General features: G+C 41.2%; 1 protein-coding gene across 6 annotated transcripts; it reads left to right on the top strand.

Moving 5' to 3' along the window:
- The first annotated feature begins 3 nt into the window (after window positions 1–3).
- CCDC62 (coiled-coil domain containing 62) lies at window positions 4–17,131 on the top strand. Of its 6 annotated transcripts, none has more exons than XM_068911190.1 (14): window positions 20–76; window positions 303–477; window positions 728–920; window positions 1,578–1,744; window positions 2,526–2,627; window positions 2,966–3,137; window positions 3,222–3,323; window positions 4,486–4,574; window positions 5,569–5,666; window positions 6,258–7,001; window positions 10,906–11,086; window positions 12,042–12,173; window positions 14,200–14,292; window positions 16,396–17,131. In XM_068911190.1, exons 2-13 carry the CDS (start codon window positions 442–444, stop codon window positions 14,284–14,286), a joined length of 2,103 nt encoding a protein of 700 aa, XP_068767291.1. In that variant the 5' UTR covers window positions 20–76; window positions 303–441; the 3' UTR covers window positions 14,287–14,292; window positions 16,396–17,131. The 6 variants fall into 6 exon arrangements, with proteins under 6 accessions (XP_068767292.1, XP_068767293.1, XP_068767291.1 ...); XM_068911189.1 differs by having other exon boundaries at window positions 5,566–5,666; window positions 16,399–17,131; XM_068911188.1 differs by having other exon boundaries at window positions 5,566–5,666.
- Window positions 17,132–18,072: the final 941 nt, after the last annotated feature.

The following is an 18,072-nucleotide window of genomic DNA, read 5'->3' as shown; positions in this document are numbered from 1 at the left end:
GCCGCCCGGGGTGGGGGGTGGGGCTTCCGCCTAACGGCCGGAGGCGGCGGCGGGCGTGTGGGGGCGCGAGCTGACGGTGGGGCGCGGCTCTGGGCGGCGGCGGCGGGCAGGGCGGAGGGGCTGCTGCGGGCCCCGCTCCGTGCGGGAGGGGCTCTGCGGGCCTCGCCGCCACCACCCCGGGGCGGTCCGCGGAGAGGAGCGGAACGGCGGCCTCGGCGGCGCCCGTTGGGGGCCGCACGCAGTGCCCCGACCGCCCTCGGTTCTCACCGTTTGTTTGTTTGTTTGTTTTTTAATTCTTGCAGGGTTGCCAGGTCAGAGGTAGCAGTGGTGGGTAATCATGTAGGGCTTAAATCAGATGGCGCCTCCAAGCTGAACGTTACGGTCGTAAAAGATTTATGAGCACCTCCGAATGCGCGGTGGAAGTCTGATCCCCAAACCCTTATGAATTCATCACTGCCGCGGTCTGCTTCACCCCAGGTAACACGTGGAAATTAGCTTAACTGTCAGTCCGTTCTGGTTTTGACATGAAAGTAGCAGTTGCGCCGCTAACAGTTTCGATCAAGGACCGCAGGTGGTATGGCGAGCGCGAGGAACGTTTTGGGATGGTCTCCTTTGTAAACGTAGAAATAATGCTTCAGTTTAGAATAAATTCAAACCTGGAGTTTATTAGCAGATGGCGGGTCGCTTGTTCTTTGTGTTGAAACATGTCCTGCTTTCTCTTTTATAGAAACCTAGCCCAAGCTTTGAGAACAGCACCATTCAGAAACAGAGGCATGAGCTCCAGCTTTTGATTGCAGAGCTGAAAGATCGTGATAAGGAACTCAATGACATGGTTGCAGTGCACCAGAGACAGCTTCTAGCCTGGGAAGATGATCGGCAAAGAATACTGACTTTAGCAGAACGTTGCAACCTATTGGAAAGTAAGTGGTGTGCACAGAGCACAAGACTCTGGTCTTTAAGTGTATGCAGGTGCTTAGACCCCTGGATAGCAGTGTTCCATCATTTAAGGAATGGTTTCCTACCCTTCAGCATTAAATGTAGTTGCCTCCTTTCTGAGATCAGAATGTATGCAATAGACAGACCAAAAACGGTCTTGATTTTGAGGTGGATTTGATACTTGGATAGCACGCTCTCATTTCAATTTGTAAATTGCTTTTGTGGACTCTCTAAAAAAAATTCGGGTAGAATAGATGTGGGGGAAGAGAGCAGTTTGCAAATGTAGTGGTGTACTGCAGAGCTCTGCACCCTGAGGTGCTGCTGCACAGCTTTGATGTTGTCCACAAGCCACCCCAGCTAACCACCTCGAAGCTCTGAAATAGTCTTGTTCAACAGCCTACTCAAAAGATAGGTCAGAACAGAATTCATAATCCGTCTGATCTGGGGTAACTATGGAAATATGAGAACATGCAGTCTAGGAGGGGAAGATATGTCAGGTATATGAATCCTACTTCAACATACACATTTCTGAATTACATGATTTTAAAACACTGAAGTAAATTACTTTTGCCATTTTGAAGATTGTGTAGGTAATGCCTGAGCTGTTTTCTCACAAATACTTCCTCTCTTGTTTTTTCCAGATGAGCTGCTCAAGAGAAATGAAATTATAAAAACACTAACCAAAAGGTTAAGGCTGTTAGAAACTCAGCAGAACGACAGTAAAACAACACTTGAACATACACAACAGAAGTTTAAAGAGCTATCTCAAAAAGCAACAGACACAACTCTTCACTGTCAGGTTCTGGAGGTAAGAGTTGAATAATAGGCCCATTTTGCAGTCCATGCGTGTACAGAACGCCATTGACGTTTGTGAGTTCCCACAGTGAATAAATATTTCAGATTAAGGCTCCTGAACTGTATTTGTCTTCTGATGCAATAGTGTTAGATTAAGGTATAGCTCTGATGTTCCTTTAAAAAAAAAAGAAACCAAAAAAAAACCCCCTACACTTTCCCAAGCTTGGATTTGGAGTTTGCTGTTTATTTGCTTAGTTTGGAGGAACACTGTGCAGCACCAACTTGCTTCCAAAATGTGAGGCATTCCGACTGGAAAAGGCAGTGCTGGCACCTGAAGCAATGCTGCCACTGGGTTAGGAAGTTCCAGAAAGTTTTGCTTACAGCTTTGGTTACTGTTATGAACTGTGACATCTTGTAACTTGTAACTGTATCTCTAAGGATATGAAAATAATTAGTGTTTAACCATTCTAGATTTTTTTAAAACTGATTTGGCAATAATGTGTTTATTGGGATAACTTTTCCCCTCTATACAATACAATAAGGCAGTATTCCTCATTTTCACGTATCTTACCAATTTAAATTAAGATAAGCAGGATATTAAGACCCTTGATGGCAAGCAAGTTTGACTGTAATGGATTGAGGAACAAGGCTGATTTTTGCTCTTCTCTCTCCAAATCCCTGCAGAATCCCGCATTGCCATTCCTGACATTTAAACAAAGTTGTGCATATATTTACTGGAAAAATAGTATCTTTGAATTACTGAAGTAGTGATTGACACTTATTTCTTTCACTAGGAGAAAAATCAAAATCTCAACTGCTCAGTGTTGGAACTGTCTGCTAAAATAGGCCAGCTGCAAGCTAGAGAGCAGGAGCTTCTTACTATGCTCAAGTTGAAGGTAACGTCTGTCGTCTTATCAGGCACTAAATATGGACTAAATATGGTCAAACTGCAGTGAAGTTATTAGTGACTACACCACAGTGGTTCTGTTGATCACATTACTGTTTCATTCTTAGACTTGTTTGAGAAGGGAAAATTGGCCAACAAACAGGAAACTGATTTACTTTCATAAACAGGCTTGTTTCCTGGCTTTGATTTTTTTTGTTTCTTCTCCCTAGAGCTCAAATAAAAGCTGTGAAGTAGCTATAACTACTGCAGTAAGAGGTACTGTTTTGTCAAGATCCATGACACGAAGATAAAGCAATAATGATGGATATATTTTATTTTGTATTTCAGGACAAGGATATACTTGAAGCAACTGATCACATTACTGAATTTACATCTAAATTCAAACAGTTGGAGAGTGCATTGCGTGCAGCTAAGTCAGAGGAATTCAGTGTAAATAAAGAAAAGCAAGACTTCAAACTGAGACTGAAAGAACTACTGCTTGAAACAAATAAGCTGAAAGGTAAATGTTTATACCAGGCCCCAAATTCAGTGTAAATCAGTGTGATTCCTTTTCATTCTGGAAGCATTACATTTTGTTTTAAAGATGACCTTTGTGAAAAGATGAAAGAAAATAATGAGCAACGGGAAGAAATCATGCACCTCAAACAAGAGAACGGCTGCTTGAAGAATGAGCTTGCGCTTACTGGTAAGTGTCAGCAGTTGGCTTTCATGCCTTGCCTTTCCGCACATGAGAGACTTTTAGACAACAACAATCCACTAACATCTAGGGAGGGAGGCAGCTTCTTATGTACCTGTAATGCAGTTTAATAAAGGTATATGCTTTTGTGTGTCATTGTTCTATGAAAGCAACGTCTTCGGGCTGCTGCAAGAGCAGTTTATAAGATCTTATTAGTCAACTTTGTGCTTTTACATGATTAAGCATGGTGGAGTGAACAGTTCAGAGGATTCTCTCTTGAAAATTGTTGGGACCCTTTTGTCTCCTATGGTATTAAGGAGGAAAGTCACCTCTATGTATTACACTCGGACACAAGTTGGCACAGAAAATGGTTAGATACTGAAAAGAAACCACACACAAAACATAGTTTGGGCCCTGTAAAACTACCACCCCATTTACTCCCTCCTGTGGTCAGCAAGGAGGCATTTGCATGGAAGACGTATGTTTTATAAGTTCACTTTGTCTCTTGCTTTTCCCTAACTGATGTTTTTGGTTTAGACTGTTTTAATATGCAAGACTTGATAAACTGTGACTTACTATCTGTTGATACCTGCACCTTGTTTCTGAGTAGAGAGAAAACTGTTTGCTGTACTTCAGTGAGTAAGAAAGGGCAATTGTTGCTGCAGTACTCTTACAAACAAGTGATATGCCTTGAAAAATTAGATGACCAAGGATGTCCCCTGCTGTAAGACAGTTTACTTTCCTGTCCATTTTTTCTTCCCGTTATCTTTGCCAAGTATTGATCCCAAGAGTAACTATATTAAAAATAATAAAGGGGAGTATTTCCTAGCCCTTCCCTGTACAGAATAGAACTGGAATTCTAGAACTAGAATGGAATAGAACTGATTACTACATTTCCTTTCCGTGAAAGAATGTAAAAAATAAACCAGTCAATGAGGTAAAATATTGCCACTACTAAAATCCTAGGTCCTAGGAAAATACTTGGTCTGTTCAGTTGTCTCATGATTTTAGTACTCTTTTTATTTGGAGGGGAAAAAAGATCCTGTTGATCTTAAGAAAATGCTTTTATTTTGTTTATACGTTTACTTCTACAACTACTCACAGATGCATGTACAAATGTATCTATTCAATTAAAATAAGTAATTTGAAAACTGTGTATGTCTTGAAACAGTTGAGAAAGCAAATAGAAAAGATCAACTTCTTCAGTTTGCCAAATCTAAACAAGTACGGACTGACACAGAACTATCAAGTTTGCGGCAGGTACAACCCTAATTAAGATTATGAAGGCATTTTTCAGTAGCATTAGATCTATATGGAAAGGTATAAAAAGTTAGAAGTAGCTGATTTTAAATAAGAAAAAAGTCAAATTTCTTCTTACTGCCTTGATGGGATCACTATAGAATGCTGATATATATATATATATATTTTTTTTAAGATTAAAAACCTATGGTATAAATGCTTGTATTTACATATGCTTTTAGCCTTTAGTGTTATAATTGTATTTACTCGATGCTGCAAGCAGTAAATATCACCTGCATAGCAGTAAGTGGGGCACCCTATCGAGATAAACAGTTCATCAGGGCACGTTTATAACCAGAAGGTGCCAGGCTCCAAGAAGTCACGTGAAAGGCAGTGGGGGCTGTGAGCGTACTGCCTCACACACATGCCCAAGGTGAACTCATGCAACCTTAAGGGGCATGGTGTACTAGAAGAACTGCTTCAAAAGAGACTTAAAACAAGTGCTTTTGCTTGCAGTCATCTGAAGTTCCCAAAGCACATTAAATGCCCTTTTTTTTTTTTTTTTTTTTTTTTTTACTGTTAATGGTTGATCAGCGTGTTAACTTTTGTATTACCTCTACAAAAAATTCCCTGCAGCGCGAGCTGAACACCTCGATCCTCAACCCTTGTGCATAATGCATAAATTACATAATATTGTACAAGATACATTAAGTATCAAATAACAATAATAATGTTGCCTTTGTGGTACAGAGTGGTTCTATTTTAGAAGACCACAGCAGTCTTCTAATAAAAATAATTTATATTGTCCTTATCCACATAACATGACAAAACAGGCTATGTTTTGCTAAATACATGCTGAGATGACCCTTTAGGTTTGGCAGGATTTGGCTGAAGTTTGACTACAGATATCAACCTAAAAAATACTTTGAGGATATTTTTGGATGCAAAGCAGTGCGTTTGTATCTAATCCTTGTGCTTTAGACTTTCACTAATGTGTGTTTCTGTCTTTAAGCAGATCTATGTAAAACAGCAGCGTGACTTGCAGTTTCTTCATTTCAATTTGGAGAGTTCACAGGAATTAAGGCAAAAGCATGAAAAGACACATGAAATGAGGTAAAGTAACCTGTTTTTTATACTAGCTTACTTTCTGAGGACAGACTTTTTACTGTTCAGCTGCAGTTAGCATTCTGAAATAGATATGTGCTGTGTCAAGATGAATTTGCAGAGCTCAACCACAAATATCCAGTGCAATTGTCAGATACCCGTTTTATGGGGTCAGAAGACACCGTGAGTATCAGTCATACAATAAAGTATTGTATGCAAGTCAGACAGTTAGTGCTGCTTTAAAAAACGGGCTAGTCCGGTGATAGGGGCATTAGTCTGGCCTACTACTTCTTTTGTTTAAAAGTCAAAGTTTATTTTGCTTTCAAATCAGGAAAGCGGTGCACACCCTAGAGGTTTCAGACCGAATTACCACACTATATAAAATATGAAAGAACTCTCAGAGTGATTCTGCAAAGTAACCTACAGTCAAATCTGGGCAGGCTTCTGTAGGGTTCTGGCAGGATATGGCTGTCTGCTGGTATGTAAACTACTGCCGAACTGTGGCTACAGCCTGTGGTTAATGTATGGCCTACCCTGAGTAGGGTTATGTATGCTCTTTAAATGCAATATTTATGACGGTTCTTTATCATGCCATTGTAGCATAGGTATGGCATTCCCTGCCCCTGAAAGTAACAGTGAAACAGACACGGTTAGGAGTGAGGGCACCATATGCGAGGAAGGTGGAACTGCACAAGTTCAGAAGTGTAGGCTAAAAAGCATCTCTGAGGTGTGCGAAGTAGAGAACAGACTGTTACTGAATGCATCAGACTTGGAGAAAACTACCTCAGCACACTTAAATCAGTGTCAAAAAATTGTGAAAGGCTTGGCTGTCCTTACGGAAGATGAGGAAAAGCAGGATGTTGCATCACGCTCCGATGAGCCAGACAGCAAAGTATTTTGCGATACAAACAACACAAGGCCTTTGAGGAACAGGGAAATTTCCGAGAGTGGATTGGAAAGTGGAGCCCATCAGACCTTTGAGTCATCTTTACCTTTGTATGAGCGTTGGCCTGACTTCAATTCTTGTGTAGATTCACAAAGTACTTTGATCCAGGACACTATCGTATCTGACAAAACTGATAATGAAAATAAAATCTGGCAAGAGAGAACTGGAATTTTATGTGGCCAAAAAAGCAGAGAGACTCCTAGTACGATTCACAAGCCTGAAGCTGATTCCTGTAGTAATAACTTCATCGTAAAAAAAGCTGCATGGTGGAAGCCAGTATCAGATCTGGAATGGATGAAGATTTTCAAACCCAGAAAAGGAAATGGAAATATATGGCACAGAAAAACTTGCAACTGTCTCAAGACTGCACAAGAGAGAAAGTGTGCCAGCCCAAAAAGGTTATGTACTTGTTACATTTAAGAAATAGATTGGTACAAGCTGTAATTATGTAGAAACTTGGTGAAGAAGCTATCGATGTGCCTTATATCAAGTGATGTTGAAAGTAACTTCTGTTTTAAAGTTAGACTACCAACTTGAAAAGTAGTAGATTTAAAATAAGTTAAAATAGCTCTAAGATATCATTATTTTTATGCCTTTATTTTTTCACATCTCTTACCCGCAAGAGCTGTCTGGGTAGGAAAAGCTGCAATACTGCATAACTTGCCAAATAAACTAATTGAGGAGGAAAAATGGAGATTTTAAAAATCTTCTGATTTTTGGAGATCCTAGATGTTGCTTCTAAGTCTGGGTAAAATACGTTTAGTTTGGAGTTGGGCTTCTAAAGTGACGTTTCTGTAAGGCAAGAAACAAACCTGTATTTTCTGTGATGCTTTCGTGACTGTGTTATTGCTATTGAGAAATCACATAGTGACTAGGCAGGAATGTAGGACAGGTCTCTTCCATACAGTCTGCTTTCTTCACTCAGCGCAAGGAAATGAGATGGCAAAGTTTAACGTACAACAATCTGCCAGCTCTCTGGTGTGTCTTGGGGCTGTATCCCTGTGTTTATATTGGGGGGGAAAAAGGGACATGGAGATCAGCAGAATGAGTTTTCTAATGCTGAGAAGTGTCATAAAAATACTCACATATCTTAGTGGTTTTCAAACGTCTCCGGGATATAAATGCCGCTTCACATTTTAGAAGTTGTTTTTATGCCTGCACAAGCAGGGACATTCAAAGCTGTGACTGTTCCTGTGGATTTATCATGCTGGTTAGTTTCCCCTCTCTCCTTTTAAAAAACTGACTTACTGATCAGTTACCAACTGTATTTTAGAAAGATTTATGAAGTTTTACAGAAATTTCATAGCTGCCTTTTAGACAGAGAGGAGGAAGAGACAGAGGAGTAGTTCTTCAGCTGGTGCAGTTTGAATACAGTAAACGCACAACTGTTTAAACTTGCTAAGAATTCTGCCAGCAGATCTGGCCCAGCATCTGCACAGATTAACATTGTGGAAGGGAAATGTCTGATGTACCGATGCTTCTGTTCTGTATTATTTTTAAAATAAAAAAAGGAATTACATAAATTGTTACTGCAGGGAGACAGATGTATTCAGAAACAAGGTGTATGGGCAGCCAGTGGAAAGAGAGTGCTGTCTTGGCACATTCCCACGCAGCTTAGCTGAGCTTCACGTTGTGTATGAACTCTCTCTAGTTTTCGCTGTTCTTAAATCATAAGAAAGACTCTATCCATTCCCCTTAGGTCTACCCTGATCTTATCTTATCTTCTCACCCCAGCAGCACAAATGACACACTCCTGTTCCTCCAAATCTCTTTTGAGATAAAAGCTACTTGCAGTTTTTGTCTTGCTCCTGAGGTGGTTTTAGTGGGAGAAGGAACAAATTCAACACAGACAAGGTAGCTAGAACAGGCTTTGTTCAGCAAGGGAGAGCTGCTCTACTCATTTGGGATTTGCTGCTGCTGAGCTATCAAGTTTTCTCGATGCCTGCGTTTATTCCTAGGAGCTCTGCTACCCGGAGAAAAACCCCAAACTGTCTGCTGTCCAACCACTGTTGACTCTCTCATCTGCCACCGAATACATTCTCTCCCCTTCAATGGGAGGAGAAGTTAGTATTGCAGTCATCAGTGTGGACTTATTGTTCAGGCCTTAATGGCAACATGACATTCCCTCTAGGACTTGAATGTGGATCCTCCAGTTTTCCATTGTTGGCTTCCTAGTGCTGCTGATGTATTTCTTATGTAGGGGAGGGTGCTGGCACCTCCCTGTCAACCCAGCAAATATTTTTGACATGAGTCCTTGAATTCTGGAACAGCTAACAAGACGACTCTTAACTTAGTGAAATACCTTATCTAACTGCAAGAGTGATTGTGAAATACTGTAATGCAGGAATAATTTCTTTGTGCTCTGACTTAGTGTGACTTCATTTCTGTTGGAGCAATAGTGCTGGCTCTGGATGTTAATGCAGATTCTGTTTTTAAATTTGGAGCCTCAGCAGAGTTAATATTTGTTCTGTCTACTCCACCTGTTCCTTGAAACAGCTCACTGCCTCAAAATCAAACCTGTTTGTTTCTTCCCCTCCCCACCACCACCTGTATATTCTTCAAAACTGGCTGTGTTCATCGAACCACCTCTGTCCCCTTCTTCGAGGCTGCTACATCTTATTCGGTCAGATCTCTCCTGAAGAGCCTTTTCTTCTCAGAAGCTTGCAAATATGAACACCTCTCTCTTAAAAGCCTATTGCATTCTAGGGTTTTGCAAGAGCAGTAAAAGGAGACAGAGCATACGATTCTGAGCTGGCATCTCTCAAATGGGCTTTTTTTTTTAGATTGAACGTCTTCTGAAAAGAAACTTTTCTGTAACAGTCTTGCCAGGTATGGAATGCGCTATTTCACCAAAATAAATATCTAAAGACTGTTTAATGACACGTTACAAATTTGAGAAGAGTATTTTCTTAAACATTTTTTTCGATTACTTAACTGATGAGGCAGTGCTAGTAAATCTCGTCGTGCGCAGAAGAGTAAGGAATACAGACATGTTTTATTTTGGGAGATGGCCACTATTTTATTCATTCTTTAAATAAGAAAAATAGATGTTTTAAAACTGTATGACGCAGAAATTAGCTGTTAAAAATGAAAATCGCTGCATAACTTGCAACTGCTAGCAGGTACCAGGGCGTGCCTTTGAGCAAGCTCCAGACTGCGTTCAGTGCTATACGAAAACATAGCACCGGGGCAGGTGATTTCTCTTATTCTCTGCAACATTGTTCCTCTGACACTTACCCTAATCCTTGGGACCTAACATACAGTTAGGGTGCTACTGGGTTCCTGTGCTGCTGGCATAGATGATCAAGATGATTTCTAATGTGCTACAGCTTTTATTTATTCTAGTATTAATGTGTGATTAATTGGTGTTGGAGCTGTGAGAGGAACTTGGTACGCTGCGATAAATTCGGCCTTGAAGCAATTAAAATTAAGAATGGTTTCTGTAGGGTAGGCCGTAGGAAAGTTGAGTTTTAGTGTGAGAAGGTGTAGCAGAGAAAACTTTCAATCCTTTGACATGTATATTAAGGGCTAAAGGACCTTTGGTATTAGGGCAAGCTTGTGATGGTTTGTGAGTCCGTGTTTGGACAATAATAATGTGCTGGATATGATTTGTTGCATTAACTGACATTTAATTTGCTTTTCCAGTACTCCTAAATACACTAAAATGTATTTGGTGCTAAGTTAATACTTTGTTTTGCTTTAAAACCTTGGGGAATATGCATGCCAATAGGTCTTAGGCTTCAGCTCTACACTGAAATGGTAGTCAAGCAACTGAGTTTTGGATTTAATGACAGTTTACTGAAATTGCTTCAGATGTACTGTTTGCTTCTGTATTAAGAATAAGTAAGTAAATAAAGTCTCCTTGGGGAAACTCTCCTAAGATCTCCAAAGTGAGATAATGACTTTAAAAGTCTGTAAGATTCCCTGTACACCTACAAATACTAAGTTTGCTTAATGATTGAGTAAAAAAAAATGGAGAAGGGAATGAGAGAAGAAAGCGTACTAGAGTACTGGGAGGTACTAGGTATTGCCTTATGTGTTTGCTCTTTGCAAAGTTAAATAGTTATTAAAGCATGTGGTAATCTCGCTGTTCTGGAAACAGCTTGACTGTTCATCAGAGGATGAAACTGATCTAATGAAGCTGTTAAACATGGGAAAAACTCTTTAAGGAACGGAGTAATCTCACATGCTTGACTATTGCCTTGGATCAGGGCCCATGAGTATGTTGTCCCATGACTTTTCTTTGAAAGTTTAGAAGGAATGATGATACTGTTTCTGGCAATGTCTTTATTTTATTAACAGTGAAGAAAATGCAGATCTGAATTCTCTTCACTTGGATTCTCCCTGTTGTTTGACATCCACCCAAAAAGGAGACAGGCCTCAAAGATATGAAAAATTATCTGATGCAGACTTCCCTCTGGACATCAGTAACCTTTCAGTGATTCAGCCAACCAATAGACGCTGCAATCCTACCATTGACCAAGTTAGTATTTTATTGCAGAATGTGTTACACTAATTTTAGGGGGAATTGCAATTGGTGGGAGAAAAGTGAATAGCCGTTGTCATGCAAGAAGTAGAGACTGAGCTTGTAGGCTGGCTGGCTGTGTAACTGTGCATGTTCTATTTTGTCCTGTACGGACACGGGGCTGCAGTTTGGTCAGGAGTGCAGTTCAGCACCCTGCCTGGCGAGTCTGGGAATTGTGAAATTAGTAAATACAAGTAGAAACTGGGAGAGGGTTCTTTCTTGACCCCATCCTGCTCGAATGGATGTCTGGGAACATCCTGTTTTTGTTTTCCTTTTTGTTTTTTGGGGGGGTCGGGGTGGGAGTTGTTTGTTTGTTTTCCGAGATTAGCATCAGCTTCCAATTCTGTATCGTTTAATAGATGCTTTTAGAGGAGCCCCAGCACCCACCCACAAATCTGCACAGTCCCCACGCATGGCACACTTCAGGCCAACTCTGAAAACTGAAGTGCTGAGGAATAGGGGTGTCTGCCCAAGTTTGCAGCTGTGCTGGTTACTTACGTGAGCATGGACTTAGAGGAGGAGGCTAGTGTGACATGTGGTGCTGTCACCAACTCTCTCTCCTCTATCAGCTGCCAAGATAAATTATCTTGTTTGAGTTGTTAATAAACTTGCTGCTTTTTTCAGCCATTTGAAACACTAGCTTTGTCTCCTCAGTGGCACGTGCTTTCAGCTGTGGTGCTATGCACACGTGCATGTGAGACTCTGTTAGAAAGCTGGTACTAGGAAAGACCTACCTGTTTAGCAGAAGTGTCAGCATTTAGACAGGTAATGACAGACTCTGGAACAGTGTTGTACAGTAGTATTTTGAACTGAGACATTTTAAAATGAGTGATGACTCTTAGTGTGTTATAATCCTTTGAATTTTTCCGAAAAGATCATTTCATAACTTTGACTTACTTTCTGTCTCGTCCAGGAAGCCTGTTCCCGCACGAGTAAGCTGCAGCATTTGCTGGCCGAGTCTCGACAGATGGTTGCTGATCTGGAGCTTAGCACTCTCCTCCACACAAGCCCTCGCTGCAGTCCAAACAGCAGCAGTGCTAATACGGTATTTATTGCTCTCCTATGACTAGATTTAGGTAGCTGGGAAGAGTCATTGTGAACATAGAATCACAGAATCGTTTAGGTTGGAAGGGACCTCTAGAGATCATCTAGTCCAACCCCCCTGCTCAAGCAGGGACCTCTAGAGCATATTGCCCAGGATCACGTCCAGACGGGTTTTGAATATCTCCAGGGAAGGAGACTCCACTACCTCTCTGGGCAACCTGTTCCAATGCTCTGTCACCCTCCCAGTGAAGAAGTTTTTTCTCAGGTTCAGATGGAACTTCCTGTGGTTCAGTTTCTGCCCGTTGCCTCTTGTCCTGTCACTGGGCACCACGGAGAAGAGACTGGCCTCGTCCTCTTGACACTCCCCCTTCAGATACTTGTACACATTTATGAGATCGCCTCTCAATAAATCATCCTTTCTCTTATGCTTGACCTGTGCTATGACATTATAAACAATATCCTCCTCACGCTTTGCTGAAGAGAAAAAATTCCTGCGTGCGTTAGCATGAAATACTTGATGTTTTTTATTGGATTCTTTGTGGCTCCTCAAGGTCATGACCGGATTTGACTTTTGCATGCGTCTAAACAGATGGAAGGAAGAAGTCGTTTTGGACCAAACTGTAGGAGGTCTAGAAAAAAGTGAACACAAGCATGACTTAAATTCAGAACTGGTTTATCATGCTAGGTATATTTCTGGAAAGGAAGACACTAGAGGAAATGAAGGAGCGATATATACAATGGTTTTGTATTTGAATATAAATCAGACTCTCAGCATAAGTAATTTAAGGTTTTTGTGGGTTAATAGTTTCAGTTCTTTCGTTGCAGGGCCAGAGAACGTACTGAATGGGCAAAACAAATAACCTGCACGTAGCTGTCCTGTCAGTGTATTTTATGAGCCTGAATCCTGTCAGGGAGGTTCTTGCCCTCAGAATATGGGCAGTAAAAGTAATTGGTATGAGGCATTGTTTGTTCTCATGAATATCCTTAAGAATTTCTACTGTGTTTGACAAGATTTGTCACAACGGAATTGCACTACTTTTCTCTAGAAATGAGTATATGTGCACTGATCTATATCACAAAATGAGAATACGGGCTTTTGATTTTAAAGCAGACCCTTAATGGAAAGGGTACGTGCTGAAGCCTTAGCTGTGCTTTCCAGCGAAAGGTATTACCTCTCCCTACAAATGCTGCACCCCTTATATCCTTAGATGAACTTGACCAGAACGATATTACTCTGAATAACAGACAAAAATAATTGTGATAGTGTTCAGAACCAGAAAAGCTTAATTATGTTGGGACAGACTGACAGAGTATAAAGGTTGTGTGCCAGCCACGAATGGAAACAATATTTTGTTCTGGAGTTCATCTGCAGGATTTCATTCAGTGTAAAAGACAGCAGCAGTGTAGTCTTCTGCAAAGACTGTCTTTAGAGTGGATTCCTGAAAAACCTGCAAAGCAGTGATTGCTTGTGGCTGTTGCACAGCCCCATCAGATGTCTGGCTTCTGCCTTCCGATTGGCATATCACAGCTTGACTAAACCAGCTCTCCTTTAGTAGAGAGCATGACTCTGCTTTATAACCTGATACTGTGTTTTTGAGCTTGGAAGTTGTCTTCTTATTTGTAAAGGTTGCTTCAGTGGATAGGAAATAAAGCAGGCTCGTATTTACCGGTGGAGGCAGCTTCTGAACCACATCTGTAGAACTTTGATCTACTTTCAGAGCAGTTCTGGGCATAAACTTGTCTAGCATGTTTTGTTTAATCTACGCAGACCGACCACCTGTGCTTAAAACCAGCTTTACCTGAGGGTGTTTTAAACTGGGCTTTAAAATACAACGTACTTTAAATATAACCCTTAGCATTTGATCAGTAAGAATTTGTACCTGTGGGATTCTGTTCCCTGTTTGGGGGAGGGAGGAGAAGAAGGGATTGAAAAGTGTTCCTTTCCTGTTCACTAGTTTGAATCTGGCTCTCTATTATCTGTTTTAAGTTCTTTGATTTCCATGTAGTGTTTTTGCATTTCAATATAGACAGCAGAACTTGCAGAGGCTCTTTGCAGAACACCGTTACCAGCTGCAGAAGAAAGCGAGGCTAAGCTTCCATTCTTTTCTCTATGATCTTGGGTGAGTATGAGGGTTTTTTTTTTTTTTGTCTCCCTTGATTTTGTTTTGTTTCCCTCTTTAGAAATGCATCTGCAATATTAATACCAGCATATGCACTTCTGAGATATGCTGGCACAAGATTCTAAGTGTGCTGCTCTGAGTGCATTTCCAGTAAAACTCTTGTGAGATAACTGTAACAGCAAACCGATATTAAAGCAGCCAGTACTTCCTTTAGTCAAATAATAATACGTTCTCAAGCATATTCCTCATACTTACTGCGCAGAAAAAGTCTGGGCTGTTGGATCGTGCAGCTCCATTCCTGATCCTGCAGTCTTTCTTGCGCCTGGACACAGTTCACTGTAGTTGGAGTCCTTCTATATGTTACAGATAACAAGATAAGGTATATGAACATTGTTGAATAAGAGATTGGGAGGTGTTTTTCAGTGCCGTGGCTAATGGCTGTTTTAGCATATTGTTCCTGGGCTCTGACCTCTAAAAGTAGAAGGTATTGAATAGAACTGTTCCAGAATAGAAAAGCTGCCTTGTCTGTAGCAGATCTTTTTTTGTTTTTAATCAGGGAATTTCTCACTGGTTGTTTGTTGTATAACTGTGAATTGCACATTCACATGAGGATGTGGATGCTTGCAGTAGGCACCGTGTTGTCTGGTTCTGAGGACAAAAGAGTAACCAGATATGGTTAAAATGCCAGAAACCACGTGGGACTTGATGAGAATTAGTAACAACGGAGGGAAAATGGACAAAAGAGAGATCTAGTGCTGGCACAACCCAAGGGCTTGCCTGCATAGGGAAGTTAGTACACAGCAAGCCAGAGCATGAAGCTGCGTGGCCCTGAATGTTCATAGTGATTCTTCATGGGAACACCAGGGATGCTTTTAAACAAAATAGCTTGGGTCCAGTGGGGAGCTGGTGCTCAGTTCTCTCTCTGTATATTCAAATTCTGCTGTCCGTCACTGTTTCACTCCCGTGGAGTTTAAACCCTTCGTGCCTCGTGGGTTTATAGCACCCTAATGTTCTGTAGTTTCTGCAGGTACTCGGCAGTAAGTCTGGAGAAACTCTTCCTCATAAATGAATTTGGTCTGTTTACTGCACACTAATACGGTTCTCACACAAAATTGATGCGGAGTAGCCAGAATACCTTACCTTACACTGCTGTAATGTTCCTGTGTAGGGATGCCTGATTTCTGTACAAAGATGAGCCCTAAGCTAAACAGAAATTGGAGATTTATAGATCCAGACCAGCACTGTGACTTGCATCCTGAAACTACTGATGTTATAAAGTTTCAGGAGCAAATCCCCAAAAGTGCTGAGCACCATGCTGATACAGCAAAGCGGTAAGCACACGCTTAGCCTACAGGAATAATCTCATTTACTTCAAGTGAGAAAGAACTGATGAAACAAACGTACCCACAGTTCGCTGTGAATCCATTACAAGATTTAGTGACTGTGCAAGTCGCTGGCTGCTGCATAATTGTTATTTTCTTTCCTTATTATGAAACACTGATTCAGCTGTGATTGGTTAACAGGCAGTTTTTGCAAAACTCATAGCAGGTCCAGAAATAACTAACATGTTTGTGCAATTTCTTATAGAGAAGTGGTTGAATTGATTTTTCTTGATTGCTTTGGAATCATTTGATGGCAGGTGCACTAAGCATTAGGTTAATTTCCTAGTTAGCTGACAGTGATTTGGCCATTTTCATCAGTCAGTCATTTTGTCTTTAGAAACACAGATTGGGCGGGGGAGAAAAGCCACAAAAAAGGAGAAAAGGAATGAGGAAAAGGGTATATTCAGTTTTAGACAGCATAGCATGTGCCCCTGCTTGTAAACCCCGATTCGATAGCGCTCAGCAAAAAGACGGCTCCTTTTTGCAAAGCAAACTGGAAAGGTTGTATTTCACAACACTTGAGTGGTGTCCCTGAGGCTCTTGTCCCTCTGTGAAGCGGTCTGTTCACCTTTCTCCTCTTTGTTTCTTACGGCTTTTACTATATTTTTTTCTTCTGTCTGCAGTATGAACATATGTACAATAAAATAGCATATATGTGATTGTGTAATATAATTTAGAGGAACTTTTCCTGTCTTTTAATGTAAACCTTTATTTTCTGCAGTAGATGAAGATGTTTCCATTATAGAATTAATTTTGAGAACTGAAGATTATCGACCCATCAGCTACAATGGAAAGTTACCTAACTTTTTTTCTACAGTTCTTCTGTGAGTGTTTGAAAGATTCACAAGTGCCAGAAAGCTGCGACTGTGCTGGAATGTATTACATCTTGAAATAAAACTTAGAATTATGCCAAGATAAACAAAAATTTTATAGCTGAGAACTTAGGTTAAATGCTAGTTTGTTCTTTAAGAATCTAAAACGTGTAATTGTTATGACACAGGAACTATTTTTCTTACCTTTTTAATGGTGGCTCAGAAATATTTATAGTGTATGACACAACCATGAGTTCATTTTTGTGTTAGTTTATTGTTTTTCTTCTGGACCTCTTACCATGTGAAGAGATATGAATAATGTTTGTAGGAAGTTCCCGATTAGTGTGGTAACCAGGAAATACCTCCTACGTTGTTGAAATTGGAGAGCTGTCACCCAAGAGATGGGCAAAACAACTCTTTCCTAGTCCTGAGCTATTTCTTTTAACCAAAGCTTATAATATCAGGTGTTCGTATAAACTCCTTCAGCACTGTATGGCAGCAGACAGGCATGCTGTGACCAGCTCTTTATGCATTTAAACTATTTTTGGCATTGACCTGTTGGGTAAGATGTTTTCCATTCTCACATTTTGAACATACTTTTTAACCGAAAGGTCAAATAGGCTAATAAAGGTGATGTGCGCTGTATTTTTTTCTTGCATGTTTAACACACTATCCAACTCACTTAGTAGACAGTTTATGGCAGTTCTGTGGCACATGCGACGCCAGCTGCCAGATGCACGAGCGCAGGGCAGGGCTGGCCTCGGGTGGCCACTCTGCCGCGCGTGGTTTGTGAGCACCTGTGCCACATCCACGTGACTGTGCCCAGCGCCAGCGCTTTGCCCATGTGGGAGCTGCTGAGCGATCAGCGTCCCTGGCTGTGCGGGGTGAGGCGGCGGGGCACCCACGGTGCTGCTGGACCCCTCGGGCTCTCTGCTGTGTCCCATGTAGGTACTGGCCTCTTGAAGATTTGGCGAGTGGCTCACTGGATCAGGGCAACGGCACAATGTGTCACCTCCACCACCAATGTGCATCCCTGGGTTCTCTGTGCTGTCAGAGGATCCTGCCCATCCACTGCCATGAATTAATTGCGGTGAAATACAACACTTGCACTATGGTTTCCCCTTGTTAGCTCTGTCATACGAGTCTCAGCTTTCTCTTTAGTTACCTAAATGAGAGCCTACTTTCCATCGTGTGCTAAAGGCCCCTAAAATTAGTAGACCAACTCTGATCATAGCATTTGGGCTTCAAACGCTTTCCCTCTGCCTGTAATGCTTGTAGGTGGGGAGGTAATCTCTGCTTCTCAGGGTTTTTTTTATAAGAGAAGGGCTAGTTTACGGAAGTCTTTAAAGCGTGTTTGATTCTTCTACCTGCTAAAAACTTTCCAGGCACTGTGCTCAAAGTCTGCTGCTGGGGGCATGGCAAAAATTCCCCACAGAAACCCACTGATAGCAGGACCGATGCTCGTTCTGAAGCTATCTAACGACCAATGCTGCAGTCGCTGGCTGAGCTGAAGCAGTGTATCAAATCCGGGAGAAATGCATGCAACTTCCTAGCATGAACTGTGCTTTCCGGTTTAAATGTGTTTT

Source organism: Struthio camelus, chromosome 17 (genome assembly GCF_040807025.1).
Source record: "Struthio camelus isolate bStrCam1 chromosome 17, bStrCam1.hap1, whole genome shotgun sequence".
Classification (NCBI taxonomy): Eukaryota; Metazoa; Chordata; class Aves; order Struthioniformes; family Struthionidae; genus Struthio; species Struthio camelus.
This window is presented reverse-complemented; position numbering and strand designations above follow the sequence as displayed.